The sequence below is a fragment of the Pagrus major genome, chromosome 9 (assembly GCF_040436345.1).
Source record: "Pagrus major chromosome 9, Pma_NU_1.0".
In the NCBI taxonomy this organism is placed as follows: Eukaryota; Metazoa; Chordata; class Actinopteri; order Spariformes; family Sparidae; genus Pagrus; species Pagrus major.
The window spans coordinates 31,422,423-31,450,001 of record NC_133223.1 but is presented as its reverse complement, the minus strand read 5'-3'; the positions used below and the strand labels follow the sequence as shown (position 1 = coordinate 31,450,001).

The window sequence follows — 27,579 nt, the reverse complement described above, 5'->3', positions numbered from 1 at the left end:
ACAGACATCACAGCTATCTCTATTTATACTTCCTTACCAAGCATCACGCAAATTTTCCTCAGAAATGTTCTCGTTTTGTTCGTATTATTATTCTATTTGACTTTTTATGTCATAATTATGAGATCTCAAACGTATGTATTAATAACATATCTATAAGACAATGATTCATAATTATCATAAAAAGCACTTATTAATGAAACAAATGAAACAAATTGTATTTTCAATTAATTCCTCCTGCTGTCATTTGAAAAAAATGTTGTTGTACAAAAGAAAGGAAGGAGGAGCAGAAGAGGAGGTGGAGGGAATAAAAGCATGGGGGTGGAGTGTTTACCACTGAAATCAGCAGTGCACACAGCAACATCAGTGGCTCTGAGCTCATGACATGGCAACAAAAATCATCTACTTCACGGTGAACGGGAGACCGGAGCAGGCTGAGTTCCCTCTGGACTGCCCGGCCCAGGATGTCAAAGGTAGGAGCAGAAAATGAGGTTACCATTTAAAGTTCATTTATATATATGAGAAAATGCATGTGTGGTGTGTCTGAGTGCAAATATACACGCATATACCATTACAGAGTTTAAGAATTAATAGTTGCAGTTGCATTAACAGAAGACAGTTCATTGACAGACAACTATTCTAACAGTTTTCTGTGGATCAGACGCACAGATCAGTCGTTACACAGACTTGTTTAAGTGTTCTGGAGGTTGTCTGAGCTACAGGCAGCGATACAGCTGCCACTGACAGCTCCTGATCGGCTTCACATGTTCTTCATGTGTGCTTCGTCTCAAGTGGGGAGGAAGGCAAAAGAAACACCTTATTTAAGATCTCATAAAAAATATTAACATAAGCATGTATTTTCTGGAAACAGTTGTTTGTCATTTGGAGTTAAAACATGTTGATTAGAGTTTTGACTGTAGAGTCTCTATGCATCTGTGGCAGTCTTACGTAGAAGTGGTACCACTCTCTAATTCGGCAGACTTAGTGGGGGCTCATAAGTAGTAATTACAGTCATTTGCAGATGCTTATCAATCAGCTATAAGCCATTTTTAAGCACAATTTTGGGTTGGAAAGTTATGTCAAATCCGTTTGGCCTGTGGTCATCCTTTGTATTTGGTGATCATGCAGTTTATAAACATGCCTTGCAATTCAAAAGATGCTCTTATTACTGGTTTTGCTCCGATGTCTAGTCAAAAATATCCGGTTACGTTGCGAAAAACACGGCTGGAAATTGTCCCAACATCTAGTCAAAATGTCCGGTTGAAATGAGCCGTTCCTTCCAGATCTTTTCCGCTCTGCAGCCGAGGCGGGACCCCACGACATCCTGAAGCTGTACAACCCCAAAGGCAACATAATCAACATCTCCCCGAGTCTGGAGCCCAACAGCCCGAACTCCTGCTACAAGCTGGAGGTGGTGGCCTCCGACTGCAACAGTGAGCCGTTAGGTATCTTTAATTCAGCATCATGGGAATCACAGTGCTGGGGTTTATGTAAACAAACGCTGACAGTCTCCATCTTTACTTTTGATTTCAGGTGCAGAACTTGCCGGTGCACTCGGATTTGACCTCTCGTCCATGGAGAAAAGGTAGGCAAGGTGGGAAATGAGAGAAACATGATATTCTTTCGGAGAATTTGAGTCATATTTAATGAAAAAGGTGAAAAAGTCTGAGTCAGAGATCTGGCATTTGGATTCTTTATTCTTTGAACAAGGAAGCCAAGAAGACTGTGTACAACACAGTCCAAAGGTAAAAATAAATGTCTTCTGACTTAACACCTCACTGATGGTGTGGGATCTCAGACTGCAGGGCCTGGAGAAGAAAATCTTGATCGAGGCCGGTGAGACTCCTGCAGTCGTGTACGAGATGAAGAAACAGGTTGATTCATTCCGGGAGAAACTCGAGGTACGGACAAAGTGACCGGGGGATTTAAAGCTGCTCGAAATATGGAGTTTTTAAATCTTCATCAGAAATAAGAACATTACAAACTTGAGATTTGGTGCAGACGTGTGGTTCCCAGACAATGCATGCTACAGACTGTGGTGATCCTCAAACATTTCCCCTCGTACCACCATGAGTTTTAAATTTTTGGGTTTTAGTAAAATGACTCTGATGGACTGCCATAACTACTTAAGTTAATTGAGTCAATTGTAAGACTTCACAATTGTACAGCCACAAATATCTACTAGCATGGCTGTTGATACAAATTTCCAGGGAGTCTCTGACAAAAACATGACATGCAAACGATTCCTGGCCTATTTTGAAGGGGTTGGTTCGGGTATTTGACGTAAAGAACGATGTGTTTCTCTGACCTCCAGCCTCAGGTGCCTGGATTTATGCTTCTTGGGATGACTCCCTCAGGGAAATTGAATTTCCAGCAGCATACAGTTCACAATAAACTCTTAGCTAAAAATAGAAAATAAAGATAGGAATGTATTTTGTTCTATTCCTATCTTTATTTTCTATTTTTAGCTAAGAGTTTATTGTGAACTGTATGCTGCTGGAAATTCAATTTCCCTGAGGGAGTCATCCCAACGGGATCAATAAAGTGAAGTCTAAGTCTAAGTCTTTTTTCCTCAGAGTGTGGAGCATCTGAGCTGGCTGGGATTGTTTAAAGACCTGTCAGAAGGAACACACAAGCCCTCCCCGTTCTACCACAAGAGAACCCTGCACAAGACCAGGAAGGAGTGTGAGCATGTACGGGAAAAGTTTCTCCAAATGAGGCACGTTCACATGCAGAGCTCACTTGTGCTACCAAATATTATGTTTGAATATCTCGTAATCACGCGTGTTGTCACCCTGCAGCTCCCTGGAAGTATCAGACGAAGTGAGGCAGTACTTGAAGACTCCAACCTTTGATAACTGGTGAGTTTGGAGATGTTTTCATTAGTCTTCATCACTGTGATGTCTTTGCGCCTGTGTGATCAGGAGTGAAAACCACTCGGTGCACCTGTTTCCTGTGTGACAGAAAGACGGTCAGCTAATGGAAGTCGTGCTCAACATGCACCTCTGATGCGTTTCTGAAGAGGATGTGAGCCGCCCTCTTTTCTTCCAATAGACACACTCATTTCAATATAAATAGGCCTGCAAAGGGCTCACAAATCAAAAGAAGGTCTTCATAAAAGGCTTAATCAACACACCATGTTTGAAGTGGGCTTCATGGGGAGGAAGCGTATGCTGCGTTCAGTCAGGCCTGGTCATCATTTCATTTGTTCAAAAAGCTTTTAAAACAAACCCACAATGGTGTTGATGGAGAGATATGTGATTATGAACAGAAAACTAAAGCTTCGAGTAGGGCATAATCATAGTAAATAACAGGATTCCTTTGAAACCCTGATAAAATGTGCTTTTCTTTTCTTTCTTTCCCTTTGTGTGAGATAAGAGGTATTATAAAGGATAAAGCTGGTATTCTACATTTTTGCTTCTATCAACAAAGTGTGTTCAAATGAATTATATATCAGGATATCGTTGCAAAAATACAAGCATGAGTACTGCTCATGTGTGGAAACAGCACAGGACAGGCAGAAGATTTAAAAGGAAATTATTCATATATGTTGTGTGTGTTTTGCGTGTGTGTGCAGGCAGTGGGAGGATGCAGAGATCATGGTGCTCCTGCAGGTCATGTACACAGATTTGGACTTCATAGCGACCTTCAACATTGAGCCTCAAGTTCTGCAGCAGTTCCTGTTCGAAGTCTACAGAAGATACAACAACATCCCTTTCCACAACTTCAAGCACTGCTTCTGTGTCACACAGATGGTGAGCGCATGTGTGTTTTAGAGTGAAGTTTCATCAGGGCAAATCACAGAGAGCCCAACTGTGTCTGTAATCATGAAATTGTGCAATTATGCCATCAGCTAATTGGTGAAGGACATCCAGCCCTCAGGGTCAAGAGGGTACTCTGGTGAGAGCACATCCATGAAGGAGGACACTTGCACAAAAGATTCATTCTTTAAATCTGCATTAATCAATATGTTTGATATCAGTACATCGGATTAGTGCGTAATGTAAAAGGGGTGGCACATGTGAACAAAGTCACAGAGGAATAGGGCCAAATTCTGCAGCTCTGTGAAGCTTTCAGCTCATGGTTTTGGTTTAATATTTAGAAGAAGGTTTAGTTAGAACAACCTCTAAGTGAAGGAAATTCTTTCAAGCAACTGGGGGACTGGGGAATAGTTTTTACAGGACATCGCCTTAAAATAGATTTTATTGAGTGTGTGAGTGTCAAAGTGTGTGTGTTTTAATTGGACACACACACATTATGCCCTTGACTTAGCAAGTGATGGAGCCTGGTATTTTTCTCAGGAGTTGCAAAGATCATGTTGTTCATGACTGCTGAATATGTAAGTGAGCAGTTGTTTGCTAACGTGTGAGCTGTATGAACTTTATTAACCTACATTGCTTGCTGCGTATCTAACCTTGGTCGTGTCAAGCAACATGCTGACTTACTGTCCATCAAAAAACATCCTCTTCAGATGTATGGTTTGATCTGGCTGACTGACCTGAGGAGTAAGATGGACAGCGTCAACCTGCTGATCATGTTGACCTCTGCAGTCTGCCACGACCTCGACCACACAGGATACAACAACGCCTATCAGGTACATTAAATCTACTCTTTGTGCATCAACTCTATTTAATGTTAATCAGAAACTCTAATAATTAACTAATGTCTGACCACGTTTCAGATAAATGCTCGGACTGAACTCGCTCTCCGCTACAATGACATCTCTCCACTGGAGAACCACCACTGCGCTGTAGCTTTTGAGATACTGGAGAAGGTAAAGATGACGACATGCTGTTGGTTCAAAACTTTCTGTCCAAGCTGCCATTAAGAAACAACTTTTAGTTACTTAAGTTGACAATAACCCAACGATTTTCTGTTTTGTAGACAGAGAGCAACATCTTCAGAAATCTGTCCATGGATCAGTACAAACAGATCAGAGAAGGAATCATCAAGTGAGATCATCTTCCTGCTTCTTTTAGCACACACATTATCTCATGTTATTTAATCACGATAGTCCCAAATGAAAATGACACGTGAAATTTGCCTTTCCACATTTCACATCCATATGAATATTTTTAATGTGAAAATAAAATAATGTCTCGTGAACAAGTGATTGGTTCTTTTTTAATGTGAAAATAAGATAATGTTACGTGTGAGGTGGACATTTTCACAAGTTACTGGCTTTTTTCACTTATGAATGAAATTCTCTACTGAAGAAATTCACATTTTCACATATGAATTTTATCCCACATAGCAAAATTGTGATACGTTCATATATGGTCAGATGTCAGCAAAGAGCAAACTGAATACACCAGAACTGACCAAGATCTGGGCCACAGTTCATTCTGTTCTGGTGGGCTGGATCTGCCCACGCTGGGGCCAGTTCTGGTTTATTCTGTTTGCTCTTGGCTGACATGTGGTCGTGCTGTGGCTGCTTTTGGCTCAGATCTGGCAAACAGGAGCGGACCACCCCAGTGCCATTATTCCACGTGGTATGTGGGCCGGATGAGGGTGTCTGGTACAATTTTGCTATCTGGGATACGTTCATACATGATTTGCTTATCTTTTAGATGTGGATCAGAATTTCAGTATTTATTCTGTCGTATTTGCAGATGCATCCTGGCCACTGACATGACGAGACACAACGAGATTCTCAACAAGTTCAAGTCCATCCTGCCGGCTTTTGACTTCACCAACAAGGAGCACGGAGATGTGGTGAGAGGAGAGCAAATGTAAACACAAACCAAACATTTTGATCAGAAATGTTAACGTGAAGCTGTTTAATATCTGAGTCTTTCCTGTTGTGTGTGCAGCTGATGATGATTCTGATCAAAGTGAGCGATATATCCAACGAGGCGCGGCCCATGGAGGTGGCTGAGCCCTGGCTGGACTGTCTCCTGCAGGAGTTCTACAACCAGGTAACTAAATCCTATTGTAAAGACATTTCATACAAAGGCAACAGCCCATTATTAGTTTGAGAACTTTAGAAGATTGTTTCGAGTTTTCCTGACATGATTTAAAAATGAAATGTCTGTGTGGTTCTACTACATTCAACCAAAATATAAACACTTGTTTTTGCTCCCACTTTTCACAAGTTAAAGCTACTACAAGGAGTTTTTGACTGGTTATGAAACAGTTATGCCTCTATATGACCTGCATATGCAAATGAGACCATCAGCGAGAAGATGAAATATTTCTATTTAAAGTGGAAGAGCCTGTGCTTACATTTTCCCAGGCGAAGTTACAGCAAGTAGGACATTAGCCAGTTAAAAAGAAACAGGAGGAGGATTTTCTGTAGATCGTTTTATTTTTGACATTATATTTTGTGGTTTTGACGGTGGAAACAATACCACGTTTGTCCACCAGGGCCTTTAAAATCAACAAAATATTAAAGTTCTTTGTAGGAGCAAAACCTTTTGAAATTTGTGTCAGTACTTCAACAACATTTTAAGGGTTAGGGAGGCAGAATGCCCAGTTACATGGAAATGGAAATAAGCCTTTTGTGTGCACAGTTAAGTCTGAGATTTTCTGCTTCAACTCGTGAAAAAACAAAACTGTTGCATTTATGTTTTTGTTGAGTTTAATTCAAACCCTTGTGAGGCAGCATCCTGAAGCTTTAACACTGTGTGGTCTATCTGCTCTCAGAGTGACATGGAGAAGTTAGAGGGTCTTCCAGTCACCCCCTTCATGGACCGGGACAAAGTCACCAAGCCTTCATCTCAAACAGGCTTCATCAGATTTGTCCTTCTGCCTCTCTTCATCGAGCTGGCCAACCTCTTCCCCTGCTTGGAGGTAATTTATTTAAAAGATTCAGAAACATACTAACCCTGAGCAACATGCCTGTTGGGTTTCAACAAGTTAAGTTTTCTCTCTCTTTTATTCATTCTGCAGCAACACATTATCGACCCAGTGCGAAAGGCTCTGGATTACTACACAGAGATGGAGAAAGCTCTGGAGAGGGAGAAACAGAACCGGACCATCAGTGAGAACGCAGCCAAGAGTAAAGAGACAGCGGTGGGCAGGCAGAGCTCAGCTGACAGCCACACGGACGCTGCCGGACCTGAAGCCTCGAAACCAGACGTGTAGTGAGCTGCGACTCAAAGAACTGACTGTCATTGAAAGATTATGTGACTTTATATTGATTTAAATGTATTTGAGCCATTTAAATCTGTACTTTTGCATATTTATTTACTGGACTAAGCACAATTATGTCTTTCTTGTTGTAGTTTTGGTGTATGCACTCTTAAATATGATGTGATGAGATGGACATATTACTTTATGACTCTACTGAAAAGTTACAAACAAATTACAAATGCTCGACATATTTAAAAGAGTAACGAGAAACATATAAGAATTTGCTAAAATTCTATTTTATTACAGAGACAATCTTTTTAAATTACGAAAGGAATGTTTGACAAAGGAAATCTTGGATTATAAATATGTTCATTTCAGCAAGTATTGCACTATTGATGTATTGTCGAGGTAATCCAGACGATCTCTTATCAATGATCTCCAGTGTTGTGGGTTTGGTTGTAATGCACAGGTAATAAAAACACACACCAGGTGTTTCCTTTTTTTGTCCTGTACCGTGTGTTTTTGGTATGCTTGTATTTGTTTTCTGTTTGGAGTGTGATCAAAACAGGAGGGAACCTGATCAGTTCTGTACATACAAAATCACTGTGGCTGATAGAGACATGTAGACTTTAATGCTCAGGGTGACTGTAGGAGTAACAGTTCAGTGTCAACAGGTGTAGAACAGACTTCTGGACTGTAGGGGTCACCACAGGTACTGTGATGTCACTCAGTCAATCAGAGTGAATGACAATAACACAGTAAAAACACTGATACATATATTTCTGTCACATGTCCTGTACTGGTTCTGTAGCAGCAAATTCATAACCAGATTTCCTGCATTTCATAAATAATGGAGATAACAGAAGATTTCAATATATTGAGAATACATTACACTTAAGAAAATGTTACTATAGCAAGTATCGATACAAAATACACATTAAACTAATACATTTCCATCTCCATGAGTTTGAATATCCTGAAAGCAAATATTAGTCTCCAAGTTCCCGTAGTTTACTAAGACCTTCATCCCTGTTTGGCCTTAATTTCCTAAAACTTGACCTGTGAGGCGTCTGTGCCGAACCAGCAGGGTCAGATGTTGGTCTAAAACTATGATCTGCCTTTGAGCAAGTTTAGAAATCTTTACAAATGATCTTATACCATAAAAGGTCACAGTAAATAACAGAACAAGTCAACTAAACTTTAAAAATGATATACAAAGATGAAAACATCACACGGTAAACGATCAAACAACAAAAACCAAAAGAAAAACTGAAGAAATGGCTTGAACACGATGGAAGTGAAAACTTACAGAGCTTTGACTGGGCTTCTTATCGGTTTGTGTCTATTTGTAATTGTTTTTAGTGTTTTTTTCTGTCTATATGTATGACGTGGGTGGGTTCACAGTGAAATAATTAAAATGTAAACATTTGATGAAACAAACTAATCAGGAATATTGATCAAAACTGGCTTCATTTTCAGCTCTTCTTTATTTCTTCTTCTTTTTCATCTTCATTGTCAGATAAAGACATGTTTGATTCAATCAAGTGAAATTTTGATTAGCTTGTGCAAGAAGCCCAAATATATCTTCTCAAAAATGGACAGAAAGAACCAATGTTGTGTTTCAGCTTGATGGGGGGCTGTTGTTGTTCCTCAGGGGGACAAGGGTGAGCAAGGTGTGTGGCCTTCGGGTGCCATTTTTTCTTCTGAAAAAGAAAAAGGAGCATTTGATTAAGGGGGGGGCTATCAGTTTCCCCTGTAGCCTTCTGATCATGATAATTAGCAGTGAGTGGATCATCAGTCTGCCTCGACAGCTCTGTGTAGTTAAGAGAGACTCCTCAAAGCCAAATAAAGATTAATGCTATTTTTAGGCTGTCCGTCCCGTCTGACACCCGTCTGAGCGAATGAGAGCTGCTGCTGCTGCAACAGCTGCTGAGCTATGATGGTTTTCTGTCCCAACGAGTACACTTTCACAGCGCTGAGAGGAAGTCTAAAGTAATTGTAGACTAAAAACTCATCATACATTTCATTAGGTTGTATATTTGTCTTTAAACCACCTCATTTACAGCAGGGAACGCTTCCTGACAGCTGAAAATACAGTATGACTGTCAGAGACGGCTCCCCCTGGTTTCTAATATGAGAGGAACACACACATCTGTAAAATTCACATGTAAATCTTGTGTTTTTCAGCCAGCTATGCCTAAATGTGTCCATTATAGCAGGGTGACTGTCAGATACTGTTCCCCCTGTCAAGTCTCCATGCACTAATTCCTCTAAATTACTCTACCTCCAATTTGTTACGAGGAAAATATGTAATTACCTGCATTGTTTGCAAGTTACTACCTTACAGAGATGAAATTGCCACTTGAAGGTGTAATATGTTCATACTCAAAACACAGGGGGTAGCATATTACCACAGTATCACCGCTAACTGCTGTTACCTGTAGCTGCTGATAGCTAGTTAGCTCAGTTAGCCATGCAGCTAGTGGTCCTGACTGGTGGTTCAAGGACCAGGGGAGTGTTGTGTTTACACTGCTACCACAGGAGCTTTGGACCAGGACGGGCTAGCTGTTTAGCAGGCTAACTTCAGTAGATATCTCTGCAATACAATTCATAGACATAATAAACTAAAACATTTTATTTCTGCAAGTTCTGTTAATAATTTGTTCATTTTTTTATGTTTTCAGTGATAATTGCATGTTGTACCTTTAAATCCCTCATCTTAATAAATCTTCTGAATATTTTTTTTATGTATTTATCTTTTATTATCTCTACTTTAAGTTCCTTACATACACACAGTTTGTTCCACTTATATTGTTTGTTGTTGTTTTTGTTTTAATAAGTACACAGAGCAAATTATGCTTTATGGATGGATGTATTTCTGTGCGTTCACGTGCTGTCGGAATTATCGCAAAAAAAGTTTTTCCGACTAGGAAAATTCACATGAATGCCCACTCAAGTTGGAACAACAACAATTGGGAGAGTTGAGAAACTGTTGGTACACTTGTCACTCAAATACCGGAAACGGCTGTCAACGTGTTGTTTAAAATGTCTGAGCGATAAAATCTAAAACAACTTCTTTCTAACGTCCACGTTGTTTCCACATTCCGGAGAAAGGACGACTTCCCACCTCGGAAAGCGGGGCCAATCCGAGGAGCACCTGAATGCAGCATTCTTTCTCATTCCATTGGACCTCCGCACAACGTGCCCCCAGCTCTGATTGGTCAGCGTGTGACCCACGCCCTCTGACGCTCAGCCAATCGCGTCGTCGTCAGCGCCGGCCGGTTCCGGTACATCCCCCGACGCGCTCGCGACGGTCAGCCCGCCCAGCCGACCGACCCCTCGCGCGGAGCAGTTGCTGGCATTTAAAAAAAAAGAAAGAAAAAGAAACCGAGTCGATTTGAGGATCACAGCTCGGTCCAGAGCCGACAGCCGGTCCGGTTCAGCGTCTGGTTCTGAGTGTCGTTCTGAAAAGTACAAAGATGGATCCGCTGGTGGCTGCGATCGACCAGGGCACGAGCTCGACGAGGTTTCTGGTGAGTGACGTGGTCGAGTCGGTGAAATGTCTTTACTTCGACATTTGTTTGCTTATTTAAAAACACAACTTCTGACGAACGACTGATTAAAACTTCTTACAAGTGCTCATTAAAACTTTGTAAAAGAAAATGGCGCTAATGTTGATTTAATTAGCCTGTATGCTAACTTACAAGGGCAGCCCCCCGTGTGTTGTCATTCTGTTTAAGCTAGCAGCTTTTTAATTTTATCTCTTTAACCACAAATAAAAGACATTAGCTGAGCTATTTAAAGTATAAACACAGAAACTCAGTGTCCTCTTTGCGCCCCTGCTGGTAAATTAGCACATTGCTCAGGTTAAACGCAAAGAAATATTGGATGATAGCATTATATTTGCTTGATTGAATGGTGATACACAACATATATATACATATATATATCGATATGTTCTTCGCAGTGGGTCAAAATTTCAGTTTTAAATGCACAATATATAATTTCTTCCTATATGGGTATCAAACCCATGCAAACTGGCCTGGCTTTCCAGAAGAAACCGGTTATGTAGTGCAACACCAAACTATGTTGATACAAATGGTATTGTCTAATCCTATACCTCATATTGATAACTATATCAATATATCTTAAAAAGTTGATGTACTGCCCAGCCCGATCTATTTTAAAGCTCACTCACTCAACCTGTTTTACAAAATTCGTCACAGTTTTAGTTTAAAATGTCCCTCTGTTTTGTTTTATTCACACTGTTAACTGTTCACTGTTCACACTGTTAACCAGCAAAGAGACTTCCTTGTGGAAACCCACCAGTTTTTGTCATTTGTCGTCATGTTTTTCGCTGTTGGGACAAAATGAATCCTGTTTACTGACCCTCTGTGAATGAAATTGGGCTTTCTCAAGTAGGTCAGCTGGAAGCTCCAGACTTGGCACTGATTACAGCTGTTTGGAGCTCTGTGGAGATAAAAGTTTCACTTGTTGTTAGATTTCTAAGGCGCAGACAGAGGATCATTGATTCCTGATTAGATCTGGTAAATATTTTGTGATGTCATTTGATTAACTGAGAGCACAGGGACTGATTCAAAACTAATGTTGAGGTGTTTTACATCCACAACCAACCCTCTCATCGTGGTTTAGAGTATATGTTAAATGTATGTGGCTCAATGTGGTTATCCACAGCACACGGGTGCTACAACTTTGCTGTGGATGTTTTCTTAATTAGTGACCAGTTCTTTCCAAAGGGCCTTTGACCCTCTGTGAGGTCCCTGACTGAATGCTGATCTGACGACTTTAGGTAAAGCACAGACGAGGTCATTTCAACCCGAGGTTAAACTTTAACCTGGAAGGTTGTTTATGAGATGCGTTGCTGGTCCCAAGCGCCAATACACAAACATGTCACATGTCTCTACCCGTATATAATGATGATGATTAAGTCCTTCTTTCATTGAAACATTGTTGTGAAATGAAGACGTTACTGTTCCCTATATTCTGATTAAAAGTCTTCATGATCTAACCCATGTGAATACCCTGGAAACAAACATTTATACTTTGAGATATTTTGTATGCATTAGATGTCTCCATCAGCTTCTTGCAGACCTGTAAAACAATGTAGATACAAGTTCAGAGGTTGTGTTTGTCGTCGGGTATTTGTCTTGGTGTATTGTGTTCAGACCACTTCCTGTATCTGCACCTGCTGCCAGCCATGTCTGCAGACTGTTAATGTTGGAGGCCTGTGAGGTGATGTCTGTAAACTGTGGTCTGAAATCATGTTGTGTCTCCTTTCCAGTCTGATAGTTTCAGTCATTTGCTGAAATTTGGAGATAATTTGCTTTCCGTGCCAAAATACACATCCAGGGACACATACACGTCAGATTTGTTGTCAAAACGTGTCAGTGATTAATGGACTCTGACGTCCTACTTCAGCTTGTCCAGTCACACTCCGGTCATTCCTTCTATGATAGGGTGATGATTTTCCTGTTTGCTGTCCAACTGTGTGACTTCAACTGAATGTTACCTCTTTCCTCTCGGTGTCAGCGAGGTCGACCTGTGGCCTGGGTGTATCTGTGTGTCTGCCCAGTTTCTGCAGCTGTCGTAAAGTTTGAAGAGTTCAAGGTTGCACCAAAGCTCAAAGCTGCTTGTGTGTCATATGTTCTTCAGGGTTAATGTTTCCCAGTTTTTCCCAGTGTGGTGTATTTCTGTGTTGAATTCATATAACCTGGCAACCTTGAGTGTGAGGCTGAGTTGTAGGCCTGTAGTGCTGCTCACAGGAGGCTGCACAGAGCTTTATCCTATTAGCTCGTTAGAAGAAATGCTGACTTCTGTCTGACTGTGTAGGTTACATCTAATATGCTGCCTCGTGTTAAATCTGTCCTCCTCTGTAACAGGGAGTAGTCCTGTATTGTGCCAGAAAGACTTCAACCCTTTAAAACAAGCACTTCTCTTTATCCTGGGTTTTATTTCTAAGAATGTAACAATCCCAGAATTTTAAACTTCATTAGATCTTTCGATACCACAACAAAAAGACAAAAACGACAAAATGGGATAACTTTTTCTTTCTTGTTAAAAAAAAATGTAACCCCCTGATTGTAGATCTGTTTTTTTATAGTATCTTCTGTACCTTCAATACTATTGAATGTATAATTAATAGAGATCGTATCGTTATAAACACATAGTATCCAGGGCTGCACGATTTGCGTCACGATTAATAGAAATGCTTTTTCAGTTCAGTTCAGTTTTGTTCCACATTTCACCTTGATCAAAAAATTGCAGCATCTGTGATTTGAATACTCGATGATATTTCCACTAACTCTGCAGCCCTTGTGGTACTGAAAATGTATTGAAGTATTGATACTCTTGACAACCTTGTTTATCTCTATTCTTGGTCTCTCATTAATTCAATTTCTCCACAGGTGTTCAACGCAAAAACAGCCGAAATGTTGAGTCACCACCAAGTGGAGATCAACCAGAGTTTCCCCAAAGAGGGGTGAGTTCCTTCAACTAATGAATTATTTTCATTACATTGATCTGCCAGTTACTTTTCAATTAATTGTTTGTTTAAAAAATGCCAGATAATAGTGACAGTACAATAGTTAATGTTGCACTGTTGCAGCTCTACTTCATAATAACACAATAGTCTCAGATGCAGCTGCTAAGAAACTCTTCAAACCAACAGAACCACATTCTCCTGCTATAACTGGTTGTACAGACACCACTGGATGTATACATTCCTACTTTGAGGTTAAATATTTAAACTCTTTGTTAAACTTTGCATTTAATTTGAAAAGAAACGAGTTGCAGATTGTGACAACTGTGCCTTCTGCTTTTCCTTCGAATGTTAACTGTGTTACTGAGGTTACAATTTAACTGCATTTTAGATTAACCACTTACTTTATTTGACACGCATAACAAAATTGAGTCTAAGGTCCAGCTCTGCTTTTATTGTACGCACAATAGCTGGCTTGGTTTTTACATATCCTGATTGTACTGTATTAGCTGTATAACGGTTGACTGATTATCTGATGGCTGATTATCTGGTCCGGTATTCTATTTTCAGTCTTCTTGATTTCTAATAATCAGTATCGGCCTTGAAAAGGCCACATCGGTCGACTCCTACTGCTGTATATATTGCGTCCAATCTGTTGTAGTCCAGTTTGGAAACATTAAAGTTTGTGTAAATATGAGATATGGCTTGTAAATTGGGCCCTTAACATCTCACAATGTTCAATATTTTCCCCATGTTTTGTAACGAACAAAAAAAAAACATATCCTGAAGCTGCCAGGTATCAGCTGAAGTCATGTTGCAAGGTTACATCAGCCAGAATAGCTGCTGTGTGCTTATTGTAAGACTTTGAACTATCATAACAGTTTCCTCTATTTGGTTTTTGTGAAAGACTTTTTACCCTGTAACCCTGTAACCCAGTGCAGCCTTGTGATAGGTAACGGGTAGAAAGTGCAGCAGCAGTCACACACAGGAACTACAGGATGTGTTAATGGGTTTATTTACATCTTTGTGTCTCTGACATGTGTGTTTCAATCAGCTGGGTGGAGGAGGACCCCAAGGAGATCATACAGTCTGTGTACGAGTGCATTGAGAGGACTTGTGAGAAACTCCATCAGCTCAACATCGACATCGCCAACATAAAAGGTGGGAGGGGAGACTGTTTTTGTGACACCGTGGGTTGGAGATATGCTAACCACACCTCCAAGAGAACAGAAACTGACCATTAGCCACACCTAACCGAGAGGAATGGGTGGAAAGTGGAGGCTTTATTGACATTTATGTTGTTGCTTTTCTCTCAGCGGTGGGTGTGACCAATCAGAGAGAGACGACCCTGGTTTGGGACAAAGAGACGGGAGAGCCGCTCTACAACGCCATTGGTGGGTTCATCATACATCTCAGTGAACAAGTATCACTGTGCACATATCACACGTGTCCCTTCAGACCCCCAAAACCCTGACATGTTCACTAAAACCTGTATTTCTCAGCCTCTCAGCAGATAGAAACTTGAAATAAAAACCATTTAAGAGCTTAAGAGTGGCTTTAATTGGGAACTATTGCCTTTGCTCCAATGTTCAGTCATGAATCACAATGCATTTCTTCAGTCACATCATCAAACACGCGCTCATGTCGCACCTGGTCTTAATAGCTTAGATGAACTTTTTCCAACTCAATCCAAACAAACAGCTTCATCTCTTCATCTTTTCTGTAAAGATTGCCTTTGCTGCAACTCCTGTGTTACAACCACACTTAACACTCCCAACGTCTTGGCTGAAACATCTTACATTGAGCAAATGAGGAGATTATGTCATCTGGGAAACGGCACAGCGCATGACTAGGTTGCATCAGACTACAGTGTCCGGTTTCACGTCTGTCCCTGCTCCACCACCCACCGTCCCATGTGGTGGGGATTCAGCGTAGGAGCTGAGCACATGCAGACACCACCCACTCGAGGCCTGTGTGTAAAGAGAAGCTTTCATTCACTCCCCCGAAGGTCATAAGGTTCAGTTTGAAAGGCTGGTTCATCTGCAAGTGATACAAATCTTTCAAATGATTCTGATGTCATAAGTCTGTCAGGCAAAAGCTGTCACTCTGTGAGTTTCACATAAACTGGTGCTGCTGGTTCCTGGAAGCTCTCTAGCTTCAGGCTGTAGCTTCTGTTGGATGTTGTGGTGAAATACCATCTAAGATAATTATTAATGATCAGTTATTTTCATTAGCTTCAGGTCTCAGAGAATGGAAATGAATAAAATAGCTTAATTAAGTTCAGTCTTAATATTTAAATCTCAGGATTCCAGAATAACTTCAACACTATCTTGAAAAACAATTTAAAATGGCTGAAAATGAATGTAAACTGTCCCGAAATCAAAATGTTGCTTCTCAATGTTCATCTGTACTTTGTCATTATTAAAAATTAATAGAAAATACTTTTTTTCTTGATGTTTTAATGGGAAGTTTCACCTCTTAACACTCCTAATAATCATTACAATCATCATCAACGCAGAGACATGCAACCTGTGACACGAAGTACAAGTTGTTTTATGGAGTTAAACGCCAAAAGGGTTTCAGAGTCGGTCTTTTGCGGCAGAACTGCAGTATTGATGATGTTTCTGTCTAATTTAGCACGGTTTGGTTCCTGTGTCTAAGGTTTGCTTTGTCTGTAGTTTGGCTGGACCTGCGCACACAGTCAACAGTGGAGAGACTCATTAACAAAGCTCCGGGCCAAAACAAGAACCACCTCAAGGTGAGAGATAGCCACAAGACATCTTTAATTTTATAATGGATCACAAACTCCAGAAACATTAACAGAATAATCTGAATGTAGATCAGTGGATGATGTAATCCTTTAACTCTGAATTATTGAACATCTTTCATATATGTAGGTCACTTAGTAGTGCTTTACTTCAGAACAGAAGTCTGAGTGATTCTCTCTGATCTGTGTTTCTACTGTTTATCTCCAGCACAAAACGGGCCTTCCCATCAGCACCTACTTCAGCGCAGTGAAGCTCCGCTGGCTGTTGGACAACGTGGACGAAGTGCGACAGGCGGTGCTGAGCGAGCGTGCCATGTTTGGGACCGTGGACTCCTGGATCATCTGGGTAAGAGCCGCTCAAAGGCTGAAACTGTGGATCTGACCGCCGAGACCGAAGGTTAAGAAAACAAATCACTCTTAAAGTGAGTCTTGTACTTGCTTAGCTGTGCTGAGTGAAGTCTGTTTACAAGCTGGAAAATTTGGTTTCCTGTGAGTCAAAGTACACAAGAGAAGACGCTGTGCTTTTCTTGATATGGCAGCTCTTTTAAAATCAAGCTATAGAGGAAAAAATTATACGTTTCCAGAGTCTACAACATCTGATGCACACTTGTAATACATGTGTTATTTACTTTAGTGCCTGACGGGAGGCAGGAACGGAGGCATCCACTGCACAGACGTCTCCAACGCCAGTCGCACCATGCTCTTCAACATTCACACCATGGACTGGGATCCTGAGCTCTGCAGGTAAACCCAACAGAGTTACATATATGACCTTCAGCTTATGTCTGTCAGCCTGTCTGTAATGTCTTCTAGCTGATGTTTCTTGCAGTGGTGCAGCCGGTCTTGAAAGTGCTTTTGACATAGGTCATGCAGAGGGATCTTAACCAGTTAAAAATATCTTGTAGTATGTTTAAAAAACTGTATGATTCCTGCACTTGCTTGCAGTGAAATCACTCCCAAGATGCATCGTGTTTGGTGCATTATAAACCTGCATTCCTGTGACTGGTTGCTGTCGTGCTTCTTGCAGGTACTTTGACGTCCCGATGGAAATCCTCCCTAAAGTCAGAAGCTCGTCTGAAATCTACGGCTGTATGGTGAGCTCAGATAACCTTCACTGTCTGTTCTGTGAGCCTGTGTGTGTGTTGTGAGATGGACCTGATAGGACCTGACCTAATTCTGTTTTCCAACTCATTCAAGGGCTGTAAATCCCTCTAAATTTAGACTAAACTATAATCATAAAATATTCTGCAGAATGCTCTCATGAAGCCCTTTAATCACTGTAATGACCATAGAGCTTGATAAGATAACAGTGTGTAACTCATCAGAATATGAGATAATGTGCCGATAGTGTTTCAAGTGAAGTAGTAAAAGAATTCCAGCTTGAATATTATTGACAGAGTCCGTATTTCAAATGAAAGGAAGCTTAGAAATTCATGTTGATATCAGAGAAGACGACGTCCTTCATATGTGCATAAAGATGGTTCAGACTGTACTTGTAAAGAAAGGACTCATTCTCTCCCTCTTTGTATGTTTTATTTGTTCACACACATACAGAAATATTTGGTGTTTACCGTCATTTCACACTCTCCAGGGAACATGTGTCTACATAGTATTTCCCTGTTGGATTCTGGATTCATGGATAACGATGTAATTTTCATTTAAAGGAACATAATTCAGTCACTATCTCCTCCCCCTCCATGCTGATTGAAAGACGTTTAAGTTTCGTAGTCCACAAAACATTTCTGGAGCTTCACAGCAAAACAGTGTTGCAGCATTCTCCTAAACAACCAAAGTAGGTGGGGACTTGTTTTAAAACATTAAAAAGCAACCTTAAAGTAACATAAAATGGCTCCAGACAGCTCGTCCTGTGTGATCCAAGTCTCCAGAAGCCCTCAGATCCCCAGCTCAGTTGAGCTCATGCTAATGCTTTTAGCTCAGCAGCTACAGTGAAGATTTTGGCTTTAAAAAGGGTGTAAAAATCAATTTGGGATCTTTGGGCTCCTGTATGTATGTATGTATGAAGCCATTTTATGATTTCTTTCCCCAGTCCCCAGCCTCTTCGCTTCTTCAGAATGCTGCAACTGTTTTGATGTGAAGCTCCAGAAATGTTTTGTGGACTTGGTGGAAACTTTCCATCAGCATGGGGGGAGAGCAGACAATGACTGAATTTATTTTTGGGTGAACCGTTCCTTCTAATTAAATAAAGTTGTTTTCTGACTCTGATTAATGACCTGATGAGATGATCCTGTGTTAGTCACACTAACAGCCACAGAGGCTGTTCCTGCGGATGATTCCATAACACAGCTTTCAATTATATTGATTTTAAACAGTAATGATCTGTCATTTACATAACGGTAACATTTCCTCGTGTGTGTGTGTGTGTGTGTGTGTGTGTGTGTGTGTGTGTGTGTTGAGGATACAAATGTCTGTGCTCGTATCTTATCTGTTGACCTGCTCTTCCATGTTACTGTTAATCCTTTTAATTCAACGTGCACTTTGCCCTGCAGTCCAAAGTGACAGCTTTGTTTGTTTTCCACATTTTTCAGATGTTTATTCCACCTCTTTGTTTTAACCTGTCATTTACTGTTGGACGCACATCCTCCCTAACCTACAATTTTAAAAGACAGCCTGTCCATTTTGGAAAACACATTTTTCACACACTAAAGCAGCCTTTCTCATAACAAAATAAATGAAATAGTAACACTAGAAAAGATGCTATCTCTTGCTTTAGTGTACAGTGTTATCCAGATGTTTGCAATAGCACATTGTCGTGGAAAAGGGCCCTTATCTTCTTTGGATTCAACCACAGACACGCATGTAAACAAACGTTCTGCAGCGCTGGTGTTTAACTGGCAACATGCAAAGGTGTTGCAGCTGTTAAACTGATAAGATCAATAATAATCAGTTCCTTATTAGGTAGTAAAACGTTATGCCCTGATTTGAACTGATTACGTGCTGAATTATGTAATTGCGGCTCATATAGATTACTGTGACATGATATTATATTCTTATATTATTACATATTTTCTTCTTACATGAGATTTTTAAATTCATTTATCCAAACACTAAACTTGTGTTTCTGTATTTTTTTACAGAAATCCAGCTCTCTGACAGGCGTTCCGATCTCTGGGGTAAGTGTGAACAGTGACGTCTGTCTTTCATCAGTGTTGACGTCGACGGTGTGCTGCGCTGGTGTGTGTTACATGTGGCTTTCCTCCAGACGTTTCCACTAGCGCCTCATGATACTTTGCCGAGGCCAATATTAGCCTGTCACAGATATATCACGTCAAGTAACATGAAACTGATCTTCAGAGGTTAATACACTCAAATTAATTTAACGCTTACCTCACAACTGCTTCGTCTATCTTATTATAGTTCAGATTTTTAGTTTTACTGGCTGTATTTTTCAGTTTGAATCTTATTCCCCTATATTGTTTGTTTATTCAGTAGTTGCTAATCTAATTTTATATAATTTGTAGTGATATTCACACTTAAAAATGTGCTGCTCATGTTATAATTTTTTGTTTCAGGACAGAGCTTGATTCTGTTGGTTTGTGAGACACTTGGTGTATATAAATACATACATAGACTATCATGGCCGTCTAACTGTGAGCTTGTCTCCGTCAGTGTCTTGGTGACCAGTCGGCTGCCCTGGTTGGTCAGATGTGCTTCAAGGAAGGCCAGGCCAAAAACACGTAAGTCACTTGTCCATTCATTGTGGAATGGTTTTGTTTTTCATCTACTTCTTTCAGCATTCTGCATTTATATTGCTGAAACAAGATGTCAACATTAAAGACTGTTTGATGCATGTGGAGCATCATCAGTGCTCACAACTATTTCCAGTAAAAAGCAGCTAAAATGTGACTCATAAGTCACAGGATTATGTCACATGCTAGTTTACGTGCATGTACTAACGTAACAAGAATTTTCAAAACCAATCTTTTAAACAACTGAGTCACGTTGACTCAAACTAGCTTTATTTTCCAGCTTCCATCATTTCATCACTATGTGTCTCACTTCTTATTTCAAAATCGTTTTAATGAAGATTGTGGGACTGAAGTGTCAAGATCCTTAGAGGAAAGCTGTTGTAGGAAACCCCCAAAATACAGATAGTAAGGCAGGTTGTGCAGATTAAAGTTTTTTATCTCATCGAATTGGAAAGCAAGGAGTTGAATATTTCCCCTACTTATTTCATTCCTTTAGTCAACTTCCAAAACAAATGAGGCATACATAACAATAGAGAGTTGTGATTATCTCCGTCATTCAGACATAAAGTGACTTATAGGTGAGTGCTGTTATTTCTTCTTTGAGTCTTGAAGAGGAATGTCATCAATAATTCAATCACCGGTCTCTAATCTGTCTTGTTGTTGTGTTGAAGGTATGGGACCGGTTGCTTCCTGCTCAGACATACAGGGACAAAGGTAAGATGTTGGGCCTGAGGAAATACTTTTATAATTTGCACTAATATCTTCTGTTCTGTTCCTTCACACACTGTTTTTCTTCCGACTCTCTCAGCCTGTGATGTCGGACCACGGCCTGCTGACCACAGTCGCCTACAAAATGGGGAAAGAGGAGCCTGCCTGCTATGCACTGGAGGTGTGTGAAAGATTTCAATGATCCCTCTCATTTTGAGCTCGCCTCTACATTACAGTGATGTCCATCATTGTCACTTTGACCTGATGTGATTTGAGTCTGTTGTCTTTCCTCTCAGGGTTCAGTGGCCATCGCAGGGGCAGTGGTGCGGTGGCTGAAGGACAACATGGGCATCGTGCAGTCCTCCTCAGAGATCGGTACTTAGCATCTTACCACATCTTATTTGACATTCATGATTCATTAATGCCGGTGTTAGTTCTGTAGGAAAAAAGATATTTATGTTTGACAACTCTTCTTCTTGTTTTGTTCTCTCCGTCTTCTCTCAGAGACACTCGCAGCAGCAGCCGGTTCGTCTTACGGCTGTTACTTTGTGCCGGCTTTCTCCGGACTTTATGCCCCCTACTGGGAGCCCAGTGCAAGAGGGTGAGACTGTCAGCTGTTAAAACAAATGTCTGAGCCATCAGATGTTATTTGACAAAAGGAGAAATGTTCTCTGTAATAACATGACACATGTTTGTTTTCATGTTGTTTTCAGCAGTCCTGATTGTAACTGTGACGTGTCTTGACTCTATTTTCTTTATTTTGCAGCATTATCTGTGGACTCACTCAGTTCACCAACAGGAACCACTTGGCGTTCGCTGCCCTCGAGGCCGTCTGCTTCCAGACCAGAGAGGTGAGCAGTGTCTCCGTCTTCAACCAACTTAATGTAGTTTTTTTCTAAAAGTCATGACAAGTACTAAGATGATTCTGGATCATTTCAACCTCGTAAAAAAACCCTGAATGTGGCTTTATATGTGCTAGCTTTGTGATCAGAACATCAGCTGTAGACATTATTTGGTAAGAGGACGCGTCCAAAACAATAAATAAAGCTAGCTGTGTGAGCCGCCTGCAGCTTTCCAAATAAACATGATTTTTACAAGAATCATCTCAAACACTCCTCTCTGAGTCTGACTGACAATTCATTTTTACAATTGTTGGAACTTAGTGAAAATCCTGTAATTCAATAAGAGATTGAAAATACCAAAGCCCAGCTTTATATCAGCAACTTTTTCAACTATAGTCATGTTTGGTGTAAAAGACCCTGGAGGCTGGGGTTTTATGTAATTTCCATTGGCTGACACTGGGTTGTTTAAGTGGCATATTGCTCGTCTCATTCAGATCCTCGAGGCGATGAACCTGGACAGCGGCGTTCCTCTGACGCAGCTGCAGGTGGACGGAGGCATGACGTCCAACAGGCTGCTGATGCAGCTGCAGGCCGACATCCTCTGCATGTCCGTAGGTAAGAAGACTCATAACGCACACGCATATGCATGTGCTCATAAGTCGGTTCAGACGAAACCTTTTCAGAATGTTGCAGGGGAAAACATTTATTAAAATTTTAATTTACTGACAACTTCATAACACACCTGCATAAGTCAGACAACATTAATGAAATGTAATGCTAATCAATTGAGTTCTCTTTTAAATGAAACATTATGGCGGCAGGAATGGAGTCACTTCACTTCAAACAACAACTTTGAACTTTACAACTCTGTAAAGCATTGACGCAAGTCTGAACCTGGACTTTATACCTTTTTGACTGTCTGACTTTTGTCCCATTTTAAATAAAGAAAACACAACATGAACCTTGACTTTTACGTGCAAGAGTAGTCGGGCAAGAACCCAGATTTACTGGTGTGTACATAACCATGTACCCATGAATGTTGCATCATCAGTCGAACCTGAACTGACATCACAACGTCCAGCTTCATCCATGTTTGTTGATACCAAGATACATCTGCTGCTGGATGAATATTTTACACATGTAAATAAAAATACATGAATTCAGGGATCAACTAGAATTTAACCATCATCTGTCACTCTGAAACATTTCTACTTGAACGATTAACTTGCCTGGTTTGACATTTTTATATGAGCGATTGTTCTAATTTTTATTATTTTATGTGTTTCGTCTGACTCGTGTTGGTCCAGTGCGACCCACCATGCCTGAGACCACAGCTCTGGGTGCAGCCATGGCCGCGGGGGCAGCAGAGGGGGTGGAGGTGTGGGACCTGAGCCCCGATCACCTCCCGCACGTCACATCAGAGAAATTTAAACCTCAGATCAACTCTGACGGTGAGGAAGACACAGCCAGAGGAAAAGTGTGATGCACTTCTTAGCCACTTTCTAGCTACTCAACTAACCTGTCTGTCCGTCTGTCCGTCTGTCTGTCTGTCTGTCTGTCTGTCTGTCCTCTTCACAGAGAGTGAATTCCGCTTTGCTCGCTGGAAGAAAGCCGTCCAGAGAGCCATGAACTGGGAGACCATAGAGCCCTGCTGCACTTCAAACGGTACATGTTTGTCTTGTTTAGGAAATGTTTAGATGTAGGGTTAGTTATTCCAGCAAACGTATTTTCTCAAATATTCACCGAAGCATTTATTTACTTTATTTTGAAATTGCAACAGTTTTTAATGTAAGAATTTAAAAAATCATTACATTTTTACACCATTTACATTTCTCATCATTACACTTTCACATATTTATGCAAATATATAAACCTAAATGATAAAAAGCACAAAACACAACAGGGCATTCAAACAAAATACAACAGCTCCTGTTTGCCCCGTTAAAGTTACTCCACTATGCTGTTAATACAAAGTCAGTACTTCCTGTACGTCTCAAATTAAAAGCCATCTTAGCACTTCAGTAGACATTAATTTCTTGACAAAGCTTTTATTGTGAAACAATTGCAGGAACACATTGTGGGAAAAACTGATGTACTTGAGATTCCCATAGAGAAACTGAACTGTAGCTGCTGCCATCTTGTGGCGCTTGTACGTTACTACAGAATAAAGTCTGGCTGAAACATCAACAGTGACTGAAATCAGAAAATAACTCGCAGATTTACCGAGTATAATCTGCTACTTTGAAGACAAAATATCTCATTACTCTGAATTTAAGACACAATCACCTAGAAAGTAACATCTCAGTGAGATTTAAAGATTGTTTTAAAACAGTTTTCACTTGGTTTTAGATATTCATCTTTTTACAAGCAAGAAACAACTTGTATTGATTGTTTTTACAGTGAACAAGATGGTTGAAAGTAGAATGATAATGTTTAGTATTTATTTAATTAAATGCACACATTAAGCCAACAAATGATACCTGTTGTTTTTAGGAAATATAATCTGTGACACCACACAGGATTTAGTTTCTGCTGTGTTTCATAATGTCTCCTGAACCTGGAGTTGTAAACGAGTCTGACTGTGATCCATCTGGGATTCTCTCTTTCTTTCCCCGCTGACGACAGGTTTAGGAAAGAAGATGAACGGCTCCCCCTGGGGGGTCCCTCCAACCCCTCCCCCCATCAGAGCGGACCCCTAAGGTCCGACGTTTTACTCCTGCTGCATGCCACGTGTGACAGTTACAGCACTAACATGTTTACGTTGCGACGGGGCTGACTGTGGCACGGTCTCATTTCTGGGCATCACTAACACGGTGTGATGAAGGGTTGGACCAACACAGAGGTTTCATTCACAGTACAGATGTTTTCACTGAGCAGCTTTTTGAGGAGGAGTGATCCACTTTACCTCCTGAATAAACAAAGAACCAGTTTACACGAGACACCAACTGAACAGCTGAATACATGTGAAAGAGACAAACATCCATCCACCCCCGGATTATTATGAAATGAATCAACTCTGTACTGGTCCTGCCCTCGTGTTTATGTTGGGTCTGCATGTTGCTGTATTCATCACTTTTCCCGACCGTTGCTCTGTCGTTAGTGTAGCTGCAGGTTAAAGGAACAGTCATTACTTACTCACCCTTATGTCGATGGGAAGTTGGGATGAGTTTCATAGTTTCAAACATTTCTGGAGCTTCATGGGACTCCCTAAAAACATGGTATTTCGCACTGGGGTGACGCCTGACGTCCTGCATCTGACTGAGTTTTGCGTCTGGTCTGTCTTATAATGTCAAACAGAGATTATTTTTATTTTTGGTGATCATTGCTGCTCATTGCTACGTGAACGCTGATTTATTAATTTAACCCAGACCACGATCTTTTCAAAAACCTAACTCAGTATTTGTATTCCCTAAATCTAACCTAGTAGTTTTATTGCTTAGACCTATTTTAGGTTTAGGCGACAGGTATTTTATGTATTTTTTTTTTTAATGGAGCTGGATATATTACAATTTAACAATTAATCAAAAGTCCAAAATGACAGTGTTCTGAAGAAGTCAACTTCATTGGGGAATTTAATAATTATAAACATATTTTCCTGAACGATGTCCTGTTCATATATCTGTTCATATCAGGCAACATGATGCCGATGTATCTGTGGTAAACCAGGTCAGGCTCCATTTGTCATCTAACTAACCTCCAGCACGCAGGCCGATAAGATGCTTTAATGATGTGCCTGCAAAGCGACCTGTTGACTGAGTAGTTTTCTTATTCTGCCCTGTGAACACCAGTAAATAGTCCAGTACAGTGGTTAGATGCTACATGACAGAGCAGCCATCCCCATGGGTTGAACTAACCGACTCTCAAAGAAAATGTGTTTGGATTTATCTTTACTGTGTCTGTCTGTCTGAGAATAATCTGTTTATCAATAATAAAATAATCTTGTCTGGCCTCACAGATCACCAGCAGTAATCTCGGTACGGGAACATTGGAAGCCTACTATGGAGCGAAACTGGAAGAGGAAACATGCTCACGGTGACTGAGGGACTTGGCGGCTGCGTGACGTGAGACGCGCAGCCTTGTTAGCAGTAGTGACACAGTTCATCATCAACCTCAAGTGCCAGCTGGTCTGAAGAGAGAAGACCTGTGGAGTGGAACCAATTCTGATTGAACTTCTGTCGTCTTCCTTTTCGCATAAAAGGGAAACCATCCTTGAAAAACTGTGAATTTTGCCTGCTTCAACTTGTGCAACGGGATGTTCAGGTGTTCCTCGTCTGAAGTAAAGAGTTGCACTATCGTACCTCGTCACTGTAACAAAACGGATACTGTACTGTTGTTTTTAACCGTCTGTTCTGTACATAGCGTTGTTGACGGGGACTAACTCAGCGTCTGTTCTGGGTTGTTCTTTGAGGAACTAGAGGAGGGAGACGTGTTTTGTCCTTCGAGTTTAAAGGTTTTATGAGATATTGAGTCAAAAAGAAATAATGTACTGGATTTTTACATGAGCTTAAACTTTTTGGGATCGACAGGAAAAACACAAATGTTTTTAAGGTTTTGTATTATCGAGGAGTGACACTGCAGGCTCTCAACAGCACTTTATTTGTCGTGTCTGGAGGGATGATCGTTGGAGTGTTGCAGTGTTTTAAGGGAAAGAAAAGTGTTTTTAGAAAGTGATTTTTATGACTTTTTTTTTTTTCAAGCTCATAATTACTGGTCAGATTTAATCCATCAAGTCAAAGCAACATGTTGATCCTGTGAACACAGATTTGTATTTTTCAGATTAGATTTTTTAAATCCGAGCCGTTTTACACCTTCACTGATGAAAATCTAGGAGCTCACTTAAATTCAGAATGAAGATACTTCGAACTTAAAAGGTCCCATATTGTGTTCGTTTTTAATTTTTTATGAGCATTTACGTTTGTTAAAAACAAGGGTTGCTAACAAGTGTCTAACTGAGACTACAGAGGTTGTCGGGGACATTAAACATCATCACAGCGATCTCTACCACTTGTACATTGATCAGTTTATATTTCAGTGTGAGTAGAAGAGCGTAGTAGGAAGTTAAGTGATGGTGACGTCTAAGTCGCGGCTTTTACTTCCGGAGATTTCATTTAAGATCTAAGGGGTGTTCATCTGAAGATAATACTGCTGAACAAAATGTGTAAGAATCAAAAACTTGTTTGCCACAGTGATTATTTTCCTCAATAATCCTAAAAACACAACAGAATTTCTTCAGACTTTTTGCCGTTGGAACCAGGGTGATGCTAACTTCTGGGCCAGCTCATAGAAAATAAAAACGAGGGGTCATGACGTCAGTGAATCTTGGACTCTTGGTGCGGTGACAGCTGTATTGAAGTCTATGGGATCTACGTCGTATGACTTCTGATGAACATTAAATGAACACAGCTCAGACCCAGGGTTAACGATTTTGAGCAAATATCACTGATGAGACTGATCACACAGCGAACTGGAGGAACCAACAATACAGCTGACACCACAGTGAGATTCAGTGACGTAATGACATTTTCTTCTTTTTTAAAATTCCTTGCGTATAACCAGGAAATAAAACCCCGAAACTACAAACTTTAAGGCTCGTTTAAAGGAACATTTCTGAGTATGAGCTGTGTGCGTCTCTCCTTGAAACTTTCACAGTAATTTAACAGCACCTGGACCTGCTTTACAATGAAAACAGACATGGAAATCTCACTTCCTACAGTATGGGACCTTTAAGTTAAATTTCTATTCAGATTTTCCATCATTTAAAGGGAACATTTAGTGACTGTATTAATTGCTGCATGCCTGCCAGCTGTTTTTTGTCTATTTTGTTTGATGAGATGTAAAGCAAGAGTCCTTTCGCTCTGCAGGACTGTATCGACGCTGCAATGAATGTGATGATGATGGAAAGTTATATAATAAAAATGAGGACGTCAGCACCTCACATGGTTTGAATCAAGTGATTGTAATTAGAAAAGTCTACAGAACATGAAT

The 27,579-nt window shown here is 40.5% G+C and overlaps 2 protein-coding genes across 3 annotated transcripts; both read left to right on the top strand.

The window, feature by feature from the left end:
* Positions 1-382: 382 nt before the first annotated feature.
* On the top strand, positions 383-7,083 carry LOC141002035 (high affinity cGMP-specific 3',5'-cyclic phosphodiesterase 9A). The gene is made up of 14 exons (XM_073473198.1): positions 383-470; positions 1,281-1,430; positions 1,531-1,582; positions 1,796-1,898; positions 2,574-2,716; positions 2,799-2,858; positions 3,575-3,752; positions 4,469-4,591; positions 4,679-4,771; positions 4,882-4,949; positions 5,610-5,712; positions 5,811-5,915; positions 6,643-6,789; positions 6,889-7,083. Exons 1-14 carry the CDS (start codon positions 383-385, stop codon positions 7,081-7,083), a joined length of 1,608 nt encoding a protein of 535 aa, XP_073329299.1.
* A 3,384-nt stretch (positions 7,084-10,467) lies between these two features.
* On the top strand, positions 10,468-27,529 carry LOC141002204 (glycerol kinase-like). Of its 2 annotated transcripts, XM_073473428.1 has the most exons (20): positions 10,468-10,604; positions 13,497-13,570; positions 14,625-14,731; positions 14,887-14,964; positions 16,249-16,328; positions 16,546-16,683; positions 16,972-17,081; positions 17,365-17,431; positions 19,433-19,468; positions 19,965-20,032; positions 20,716-20,758; positions 20,853-20,933; positions 21,049-21,127; positions 21,257-21,353; positions 21,519-21,603; positions 22,089-22,209; positions 22,902-23,045; positions 23,173-23,259; positions 24,220-24,294; positions 25,550-27,529. In XM_073473428.1, exons 1-19 carry the CDS (start codon positions 10,551-10,553, stop codon positions 24,291-24,293), a joined length of 1,623 nt encoding a protein of 540 aa, XP_073329529.1. In that variant the 5' UTR covers positions 10,468-10,550; the 3' UTR covers position 24,294; positions 25,550-27,529. The 2 variants fall into 2 exon arrangements, with proteins under 2 accessions (XP_073329529.1, XP_073329530.1); XM_073473429.1 differs by lacking the exon at positions 24,220-24,294 and having other exon boundaries at positions 25,550-25,652.
* Positions 27,530-27,579: the final 50 nt, after the last annotated feature.

Excerpts from the sequence above, each read along its gene's own strand:
- LOC141002035 (XM_073473198.1), top strand. The coding sequence starts at position 383 with ATGGCAACAAAAATCATCTACTTCACGGTGAACGGGAGACCGGAGCAG. Across the intron at positions 471-1,280 it reads CCCGGCCCAGGATGTCAAAG|ATCTTTTCCGCTCTGCAGCC; the intron begins GTAGGAGCAGAA and ends CGTTCCTTCCAG. Across the intron at positions 5,713-5,810 it reads ACAAGGAGCACGGAGATGTG|CTGATGATGATTCTGATCAA; the intron begins GTGAGAGGAGAG and ends TTGTGTGTGCAG.
- LOC141002204 (XM_073473428.1), top strand. The coding sequence starts at position 10,551 with ATGGATCCGCTGGTGGCTGCGATCGACCAGGGCACGAGCTCGACGAGG. Across the intron at positions 14,732-14,886 it reads CGACATCGCCAACATAAAAG|CGGTGGGTGTGACCAATCAG; the intron begins GTGGGAGGGGAG and ends CTTTTCTCTCAG. Across the intron at positions 22,210-22,901 it reads CATCCTCTGCATGTCCGTAG|TGCGACCCACCATGCCTGAG; the intron begins GTAAGAAGACTC and ends GTGTTGGTCCAG.